The 10,985-nt window shown below is 42.9% G+C and overlaps 1 protein-coding gene across 1 annotated transcript in view; it reads left to right on the plus strand.

The window, feature by feature from the left end:
- Nucleotides 1-10,985, plus strand: part of GLP1R (glucagon like peptide 1 receptor) — a 149,361-nt gene that overhangs the window by 135,164 nt on the left and 3,212 nt on the right. The window contains 3 exon segments of the mRNA XM_025197834.1: nt 1,295-1,433; nt 2,377-2,418; nt 10,966-10,983. Of these exon segments, the coding sequence (XP_025053619.1) occupies nt 1,295-1,433; nt 2,377-2,418; nt 10,966-10,983 (199 nt within the window).

Here is a 10,985-nt window from a genome sequence, read left to right on the forward strand (position 1 = left end):
TCCTGCTTTACAGGAGTGAAATGAATGTTCAAGAAATCAACAGTTCAGCCACAAGAAGGTATGATTACAGTGAGATCAACATAGGAAGTGGTGTAAAGAGGTCTTGAGGGAAGATGAGAAAGGTACTCGGTATTTGGGAGGTGGAGGTTATATATGAAGAAACGCACAAAGTGCCATAACACTTTTACTCACTTGCAAACGCGTTTGTCCAAAGGGCAGGACACAGGTATTTGTCGGTATTTCTGCCATGAAGCCATGTGTATGCAAACAGGAATAGAGCATTTTAATTTCTGTATGTGTGTGTGTGCATACACACACCAGCACCCTCTTACAGACCTGCTGGTGTGCAACAGCTTAGTCACAATGACTTTGTACAGCTGCTCCTTTAGAGTAAAACCGTGTCGTTCTGTGAAGTGGTTCAGGTGCCAGCCTAGTCCACTGTTCTTTTCCACATGCATATGTCCTGACTTGCCGGGTCCATTTTCATTTCCCTCTGAAAAGGAGCTTTAGTTGAAGCCATCTTTGTCTGGAAAACTGGGCCTTACCTTCCAGAATGTAGTCCTTCAGGGCCAGGATGAGCACAGTTGTGCACAACCCAGGAACCTGCCAGGTGCCCAACTGCAGTGAAACGAAACACCTCTTCCCTCAAGCTCATTGGAAAGGGCCAGCCCCTTCCCGTACCAGTGAAACCCTTTGTAATCTGGTAGTGGCTACATACAACATACAGGAGCAGTTTCTTCCCTCCACCTTCCCAAACACCCTCCTTGGTGACTGTTTGGTCCCCACTAAACCTCACCTAATGCAAGTCCCCACAGGGACTGTTCCCAAAAAGCCTTTGAGGGCTCATCCATTACATTTGGCAGAAACCAGCAGCTATAGGCCTCAGAGTCTGCCCTTTATGACTTTCTCCTTGACATTAAGCAACTGCCAAATGAAGACTAACTTAGGCCTCCAGAAAATAGCCATATTCACTCTATGCCCAGTAGACCTCCCTAACCCGTCACTTTATATATCCATGCTTTGCTTGGCTTTAATGTCTTTGAGGCAAGGATCTCAAAGTGTTTTGCAAACATTAATGAATTAATCCTTTCCCAAATAGGAGGGAAATAGTATCCTCCCCAGCCTTGAGATGGGGAAACTGAAGCACAGAGTGGTGAAGTGACTTGCCCAAAATCACATAAGGAGTCATGGATTGAATCAGAAATGGAATCATGGAGGCCAGACTCCCAGGTGTCTGATTCTGTCAATAGCTACTATGCTGCTTGCTATGACTTCCCTTTCTTTATAACTTCAGATTGGCCAAGTCTACACTGACCCTGATCCCACTGCTGGGGACCCACGAGGTCATCTTTGCATTTGTCACAGATGAGCATGCCAGAGGGATGCTGCGCTTTGTGAAGCTCTTTACTGAACTCTCCTTCGCCTCCTTTCAGGTAGCATCTGGAAAATGCATGTTGGAGACCAGTTCCAGGTTAACTACAGTTAATTAGTACTGAGCTCTCCTAATTCTACTCTGGACAATGTGAAACTAGGCAGAGGAACAGAGTAGCCAGAGGGGCTGGCAGGAGGACTATTATTAATGAGCAAAGTTATTGTTAGCTAGATCCCAGTGTGTCACCATGTTTTTCTTCAGTCCTCCCAGGCAGTGACCCAGCCTTTGTGTCCCCCATGGCCATTTCTGTTTTCTCTGAGACAGCCTAGAAAAGCATAATGGCATTACTGAGAGCTAAGTATGTGCCTTCCCCAAGGGGTAATGTCTCTTTGGAAATCTGCCCCATTGACAGCATATCAGTACAGCAGTAACTGGAGGTGTGGAGGGAGTTACAGAGGATGGATAGAAAGGACATGGGTGACTCTTTAGTAATTGTTATGGAGCTCTTTTCTCACCCAGGCATTTTTCCAGACTTCCCCCACATTGAGGGAGGTGAGCATTTAAATCTCATCTCCCGAGCCCCACAGCTACTATCCCTACAGAGATTGCATTTAAAATGTCTGTATAAACTGTTGATGTATGTAATATTTATAGCCTAGGGTCAGAAAAGAAGTAGGTCTTAAGGACCCACATATGAAAAAGCCTTATAAAATTGATTGGCTTAGTTACAGGTTTTTCCTCAAGACTCTATATGGTTTTAGTCATTGTTTAACCAAACTGCATTTGCTCCATTGAAGCTGTTTGAGGAAATGTATCATCCATTTTTGTTTCTCAGCAGAGGATTAAGCCTTCTACTTTTCTGATTTTATTTCTCTAACTATGGAGTATTCATTTTCCTTTGGCATGATTAGGTCCTGTCCCAATGCAGGTTGGATTAGCAAAACTCAGGGCACTCCTTAAGGATTGCTTTTCTGACTGCTGTTCTTTTGTCTTGTTGATTTCAGGGGCTGATGGTTGCTATTCTCTACTGTTTCATCAATAATGAGGTAAGAGAGAGGCTGGGAATCAGTTCAGTTTGCTGCAGCATCATCCAGTTCTGAAAAAGCACATTGAAAATAGGCTTGAACTGTTAACAGGCCCCATAGTGGGACAAGTCAAAGGGTCTCCTGTGGACTGCAGTCACCAACTAGTTGGGTAACTTCTTACCATGCAGGGATTCAGGCTGCATAGTTGAGGAGTGATGGTTGTGGGCAGGGTGTCCTGTGAGTCTCTTTACACCTGACCTTGTGGATCTTACTGGAACTCTTGCCAAGTGATCATTGCATTGGATTATAGTTGTTCTCATTAGTTTGCCTTATTTGGGACTTCCTTTATTTTGCCAAATTTAGGACTAGAATTCCTTCAGTGTTACCTAACCAGTTATATTGAAGGTGTGGTCAGGGTTGAGACAGACAAGAAGAGACAAGAGTTCCACACTTAAATTTAGTTTATTCAGAGGTGACACAATGTATTAAAAAGCAATGAGTTAGTTACCTTGCCAAGCATATGGCTTATCCTAAGGGTGTTCGGCTCTGAGGGACAGTGTGTCACCTCAGCAGTCTCAAAGGTGTCCAAACACGCTCCTCACACCCTAGCCTTTAGTCTATACTTACATAACCTAATGTATAAGCATGTTTTATAGTAATTCTTTTACATCTATTAGTATAAACTCTACCTTAACTCAAGAGATGTTTTGTTACATCTCTCTGTCTAACAAAAGGTTCTGGCCTTTAAAATAATGAAGTTTCAATTTGACCTAGTTGGGCTTCAACAACTTGTTGATAAGCTCAGGTTTTGCTTCCTTGCAGTTGATACTCAGGAAATATGGTTGTTGTTCTTATGGCCCACCACAGAGGAGAGAGGTTGTTGTGTTACCTCCCTTTCTGATACTACAGACCAGAACTTTAACCACAACCTTGAGTTATGTGGTCACAAATGGCTTCTTGTGTGGTTTATATTGAAGGCCTGAATTATTAGCAGGGAGAGGACTGTTATGTTTCTGTATTAAGATAACCCCAGTGGTAATTTTTAAGCAACTATTCTTGTCCCAGTGCATTCAGAAGTTGTTCTGTGGGTGAAGCAAATGCTGCTTAGTGAGGAGTGCATTATTAACTCTTAATGCATGTTGCCATATTAAATACTTCTGCTAAATCTGCTTCTAATTATAATATGGACAATTTTGATGATGACTATTCAGACGTGTCACCAAGGAAATGGCACAAAGACAGAAAAACAGTCTTTTGTTTGCTGGTTATGGTCAGGCTGAATTAAAACAGAAAATCAGCATGCTTTTTTAACCCAGCCCTTTAGGAGGCTGCTTGCTTCTGTAACTCACTGCTGAGATTTCATTTCAGTCGATATATTTTCTGAAAATGTGTGAATTGTAGTGTTCACGAAGGTCAGAGTTTGGCATCACCAAGGACAGTGGGAGAAAGATACTGAGCAAGCATCCTGACATATAGCACTTTTTCCATCCCCAATACAGGCAACCCCCGCTTAGTGCTCTTAATTGGTTACTGAAAAAATGAGTGTTAAGTGAAACCAAAAGTATTTGATGACCCAAGATGGAGGTTGCAGTTGTTTTTAACGACCCAAGATGTTGACTGCGAGCATTATAACAAAACTCGCTGAGCGCTAAGTGAAATCAGGTATCAATTTAAAATGAGCATTATAGCGAAATAGCGCTAAGCGAAGCAGCGTTAAGCAGGGGTTGCATGTACGGCACAACTGGTGTTCCTTAGCCTAGACTTGTAGCATCCCCTGGTGCTTCAGCCCTAGCCTTTCTTAAGCAGAACTGATTGTCTGACTGCCTATTTGCACATGGGGGGAGCGTGGTTGCAATGTGGAAAGGGCTTTGCTAGGAACTCTGATGTCATTAAACTCATTTTATTTGTGGCTTAAATTTGAAGGCAGGTATTACATATGAAAAGTTTTTGCTTAAACCCCACTGGGCCTTCAGATCTCTTGCTGGTTAGTGCAAGCTGCTGTCTTTGGAAAGTAATTCCCCAGCTCTGACCCAGAATGTGCTGGGCTTGGTAGGAAATAAGGGATGGACTCTCCATCCTTTCCTTATTTCAGCATCTAGGTAAATAATAGAGAGCTCCTAAGACATGACTAAAACCATTAACCTGTATCTATTGAATATGTGAGTTTGAAGGCCTGAATTTGGAACACGTCTGAATAGATCAAGTCCCTTCTACTCTAATTCTGCCCTATACTTAGCAAGCCATGTTTAGTTTTTAGACTAGTTCTAGATAAACCAGAAGACTGATGCTTCTAAAGCCTTATCTTTCCTTATTAATAACAGCATAGCGTGGCCTTTAATGTACCCAGGTCCAGCTGACTCCCACCTCTTAACTATGTAGTTAGAAACAAAATTTGCTCTTTGGTGCTGCAGGGCAGATGGGCTTAATGCCAGGATGAGAGTGAGAATGAAGGTGGCAGAGACGTTAATGTTTCTGCATAGGGTCTGCGTTCGGGAGGCTGAAATACTTGAGCTCATAGTTCTTCTGAAGTCCTGGACTCAAAGGTGTGCTGAGGCAAGCGTCAGTTCCTCATTGAAGTGGCTGTCACCTTCATTGTTTTCAGAAAAAGGAGCTGGATTAATGTGATAAACCCCTCCTCCCCCTAGTTCCTCCCCCTGCATGCTGAGCAGCTCTTCACTGCAGAGCTTCCAGGCAGCAAGACTTTGCTAACTCCAGCTGTCCCTCCCAATCCTTTTAAACCCATTTATAACTTCTGTTTCCCACAGCCACTCACTCTCCTCTGGTTCTTTTCCCTCACAGAGTAAGATGCTTCACACTCTACCCTTGATCCTGCTGACCCACTCCTAAATTTATTCAGTGTGCTAATCACAGTTGCTGCCAGAAAATTAATCCCCTCCGCTTCCATCCTAGACCCTCTACAATTTGGATTCCACCTCTTCTTCTCCACTGAAACTGCTTTGGCTAAGTATCTAACAATCTCTTTCTAGCTAAATCTCAGAACCAGTGCACCATTCCATCGATTGATAGATGTTAGGGTTGGAAGGTACCTCAATGGATCATTGAGTCCAACCCCCCGCCTGTGGCAGGGAAAAATGCTGGGGGCATGTGATCCCAGCCCGGTGCTTGTCTAGTCTCTTTTTGAAGACCCCCAAGGTAGGAGAGAGCACGACCTCCCTTGGAAGCCCGTTCCAGATTCTGGTGACTCGAACCGTGAAGTTCTTTCTGATGTCCAACCTAAATCTGCTCTCTCTCACCTTGTGGCCCTTGTTCCTGGTTATTTCAACGGGTGCCCTGATAAACAGAGCATCTCCTATTCCCTGCTGCCCTCCCCCTGGTGTATTTGTATATTGCCACAAGATCCCCTCTCAGCCTTCTCTTGCAGAGGCTGAAAAGGTCCAGGATCCTCAGCCTTTCCTCATAGGGCTTTCCCTGCAGGCCTCTAACCATAAGCGTGGCCCTCCTCTAGACACTTGCAAGGTTGTCCACATCCCTCTTGAATTGCAGCACCCAGAATTGGATGCAGTACTCCACCTGCAGCCTGACCAGTGCTGCAAAAAGGGGAAACATCACCTTCCTGGACCTGTTCGTGATGCACCTACTAACGCACGACAAAGTGCAGTTAGCTCTGCTAATTACTTCATCACATTGATGACTCATATTCATCTTGGAGTTGACAAAGACTCCGAGATCTCTTTCTACCTCTGTGCTGCTGAGAAAGTCATCCCCCAGCTTATATGTGTGGTGGTGATCACACATGCTGGTGATGATGGGATGATTCCCATCTTCCTTGACCCACTTGCTGCCTTCCATACACCCAACCATGCTGTTCCTTAAATCTTGTCCTCTTTTCATCTCCATGGGTGAGTTCTCCCTGGGCGTATCTACATGAGATGCTTAGTGAGCAGAAGACTAATTTTACTGTGCATTAGCATGGCAGGCAAAGCCTTGCTAATGAGTAGATTTAGTCTAATGCACATTAATGTCACTAAAAAAGCATTAATCTGCACTGATGTGCAGCAGTGCTGAATACGGCACATTAATGAACATGTAGATGCGCCCCCTGAGTTCTCCTCCTACCTGTCTTATTTTTCCTTTCAGAGGATCTTCCTCACTCCCTCCAGGTCTTTGTCAGCTTCTCCTGAGAAGCTCCATCCTCAATCCCCCTTTTTCTCTTTCTCCACCTTACCTCTGGGCAATCTCATACACAAACACAAATTTAACTACCATTCCTATGCTGGCAACTCACTTTTTTTCTCTGCTCAGGACCTGTATCTTAAGACGTTGACTTGTGCCTCCAGGTGGCCTGTAATGTCAAGCTGTCACTCATTGTACTTGCTCCCATGCTGTCCCTCTTCCCTAACTCCCCTCATCTCCTTACCCATGTTTGGGGGAAACTTCCCCTAGATATTTGCAAAGCCCGTGTCATTCTTCAACATTATCCTTGAACTCCCCTTTTTATGACAACTCCATAATATTTGCCTGTTAGGCTGAAAACAGACATTGCCTTTGTGCCACCATAAAAATGTCTGTATCAGGACAAAGGCCAAGTAAGCTGACATCCTGCCCTTTGTGATGCAGCAAATGCCCAAATCAGTGGCCTCAACAAAAGGGAGTATTAATTTGTGTCGCTATTTTTGGGCAGACATCTGTTTGCCCTATGGTGGGAGAGCTCTGAGCTGCCTGCACTCTCTGTCTGCTCCAGGCAGGCATTCCCAGGGCTTCAGGGGCTTGATCCTGCATACCCTGGGAATTTCTCTGCAGGGAATTCCCCTGCAAAGTGCATGCAGGAATTGCTCAGCAAGGGATTCTCTAGGCAAGTGTATTATACTACTGCACCCTGATTCAGGGCACACCTCTGCAAATCGTGTAACCCTGAGCTGGCACTCACAAGGCTTCAGGGGCCCGTTTGCAGAGGTGTGCCCCTGAAATCCCCTGGCAGGGGCTTCCCTGGGTGCACATATCACACTCACATTTTGAATCAGTTCCCCAACTTGTAGTTGTCCTGCAGGATCAGATGCCTGAGGCCCTGGGAGCAGGAGGGGCACAACTGTAAAAGACAGCAGGCGATGTCTGTGTTACCCAGTGAAACAGATCAGCTGTATCGGGACCCATCCGAGGACAGCCAGTGCAGCAACAAAAATGACGACTGAATTTATCCTTAGCATGCTCTCTATCATGCTGACCAGTGTCATCTTAGCATGTCTTTGTATTTCCTAGTCTGCCTGTGTTCATCTCTTCTTTTCTGTCTCTGATAAGATCTCTGGAGCTAGGAATAGTCTTCATTTTGTTTGTACAGTCTCTAACACTGAGAAGTCCTGATCCATGCTTAGGTCTCCTAGGTGCTATAATACAGCAAGTAATAAGTAAATAACAGTAAATGCTTTTGGGATTTTCTGTTACAATAAAGTTGTCTGTCAGTGTTTATCTGCCCATCTACTCCAGTATCCTCTATAGGCCTAGATTCACTTCTGGAAATGTATAGTTGTGTGGCCTCTGTTTGTTCAGATCTGTTGAAGTGAGACCTAACTTTGACTGTGTGCCATCCTAGTCACTTCCATAGCAGCAAGCTCTGCTATTCTAATCACAGTTTGATTGTGATTTCACTTTAGGTTTAAACATCAAGAGAGGCAACTGTAGCAGAGAAGCCCTCATTAAAATGTCAAGTGTCTTTAAGAGAGGCAAGGATTTCTTAGGGTGATATTTTATTGGACCAACTGCATAGTTAAGATAGCATTAGACAAGCTGCCAAATGCAAAATGTTCTTCATCAGGTCTTTAAGGGAACACACACAAATACCTAACCAACCATCAAGGATCCTTTAATGAGAATCCTAGTTGGATATATTGTAATTCTTCCAGGAAGACTGCTTAGAGCTGAATCCTCTTCACATATTCTCTCAGCTGCAGAGGGCCCTGCCAGACTGCAACATGACGGGGGTCAGGATTTTGGACATAGCATCGTGTGGATCCTGCCTTGTGTTCCATGGTGTTGTGCAGTACATACTCACTCTACCTATTTTCAGAAAGAGGTTGAAGCAAGGGAAGTAAATGTTGGCCTGTAGATTAATTAGTCTGAGTCAGTGAACCCATGCCATTATTTTCTGTGGAGGAGGAATTGTTAGCCAGTGATGTAGAGGTTATAAAAATCCTTGAGGTGGCCACAAAGTGGCTCTGGTCTACAGTCTGAGGAGGTATTTGGTATACAGCCTAGCTGCTGGATTCTGAGTATTTGCTGTCAGTTTTTCAAAAGTGTCTGTCCTCCTTGCAGTTGTAGAAGCCACAAATCACTAGTGTGATTGTGATGCCAAAGAATCATTGGCAGCTGAGTGAACTGTGAAAGTACCCTCAATGTTAGCTTTCTTTTTTCCAATTCACAAATAGTAGCCAGGAATGTTTCAGACTTTTGAACAATTGCAGGATTCGTTTTTAGGACTTGCCTAATATTGCACAATTAACCAATTAATCGCACGATAACTGTAATGGTAGAGGGGGCCTAAGCAACAGCAGATGAGAGTTGAAGATAATCTAAACAGATTGTACATATAAAAGGGAGGATGGGAAGACACTTTTAACATGGCTTATTAGAGAGACAACCCCATCATTGCCTCGGAGCTAAAACTAGCTGCCTACGGTTGATATCATTCCCACACCAAGAATAATAAGGACGTTGTAGATAAGAATTAATATGCTATGGTAGAAGTGCCCATCATAAGGACCACATGGGGCCTCCTCTTCATTCTAGAAACTGGTCAAAAGAGAGCTTCCTCCCACCACTGTTGGATGCATGAGGGGAAATGGGTCTGTCAGGAAGCTGTTTGTAAAAAACATGCCTAGCAGCTGCCATACCCAAATAAGACCATTTTATTTGGTATCTTGTCTAACAGCAGCCAGCACTAGAAAAATCAAATGAAGATGCAAAACTCCCACAATAGACACCTGACTAACTTGCCTGTAGAGAAGTGTCTTTCTGACTTGCATGTATATTATAATGAAATGATTATTGGTGTTTTTGATGCCACTGTGCTTTACTCGCTGCTCACTTTCATGTCCTAGGCTCTGTGCTTCTAAAAGTGAATGGAGATTCTTATTAGGCACGAGCAGGGGAATGTGAATTCTTTCCTGTTCATGCAGTAAAGTTTCAAATATGAAATTTCAAGCAGCTGCAGAGAGAGATATTTTAATTCAACGTCTGTGGCTGACTGAGCACATTTTATACATTGAAAGTGTCAGCCCTAAAAAAAGGGAAGTACCAGAATTATGATGGCTCCACCAGTGATTTTATTTTGGAATATAAAATGGTGTACATAATCCTTTCCATGCATCATGGAAATGGGAACCAACTCTTTGAAGTTATTTTTGTGCATATATTTTTTTCTGAGAAAGTTAACCAGTACATCTGGACACCTCTTATTGCTGTTCCTGTATGTACACTAAACTTCCATATTGGACTATGCCATATTTTGGTCCCATGTTTCAGTTTAATAATGTAAAGATTTCAGGCATTCTGCCTGGTATTTGTATGTGAGGACTGTTTTCTGAGCTTTTAGGAACAGGTTATATAAACAACTATGTAGGATGGTCTAGATATGGATGATCCTACCTTGAGTAAGGAGTTGGACTCAGATGACCTCTTGATTTACTTTCCAGCCCTACTTTTTGTGATTTTATGTAATAGAAAAACAATGTATGAAAGTGCTAGGCAAAATGGTGTTATACAGATAATTTTCCATGCTTAACCACACTGCAAGAGACATAAGAATCATTTTGGTTTTGTTGTTATGGTTTGAAAGGATTTTGCCAAGGTATCTTACAGAATCCTTAAGAATGATTTTTTTTTCCTTTTACTCACTGCTGCTTCCAGGACTCTGCTAGAAGCTCCAAACTTAATTAGTTTCTCAATTGAGTTTGTCCTTTATTGATGCAAGTCCTGATTATGTTGCTTGCTGATGTTATCATTCTGGCAAAGCAGTTTTAGTGTATTTTTAGTGTATTTGTCATTGGGACAAATACACTAAAAATTCACAAGGCCAAATTCTTCCAAGGAATTTTGCAGTGGAATCACAGAAAGGATATATATAGCCTTTGGTTTCTAAAATATTTTCAGTGACAATATGAAGTAGGAAAGTTGGTCACTTTGTCTGCATTACTAAAAGTTTGATAATGGATGTGAGTAACAGGTGCAGCTGAATTCACGATGAAATCATCTAATCACAAGTATAGACAGAACCAACCCACCCTCAGCGCAGTTTCAAGACTGCACCTGAATGCTGCTTGGAGCAAAGTATCATAGACAAGACCAGACTAGCTGGTGTCTGCTGTTTAGAATACATGGGTTTATTTATAGAGGTAAGACAAAATGCTGCCATTATTTAACTTACGAAATAATCTCAGGATGCACTAATAAAGTAATTAGGGAGACTATTTGAAGCAATAATAAGGCAGCCATAAAACCTTGCCAGTGTCCCTCAGTAATGCTATCCATTGTTTTTTCTGCCCCAATATTGGAATTGTTTCAAGACCTGATTATTACTGTACTAATTGCCTTTGTTTCCTCCTTTGCTTGTGAAAGGTTCAGATGGAGTTTCGGAA

Source organism: Alligator sinensis, unplaced genomic scaffold, assembly GCF_000455745.1.
Source record: "Alligator sinensis unplaced genomic scaffold, ASM45574v1 scaffold198_1, whole genome shotgun sequence".
In the NCBI taxonomy this organism is placed as follows: domain Eukaryota; kingdom Metazoa; phylum Chordata; order Crocodylia; family Alligatoridae; genus Alligator; species Alligator sinensis.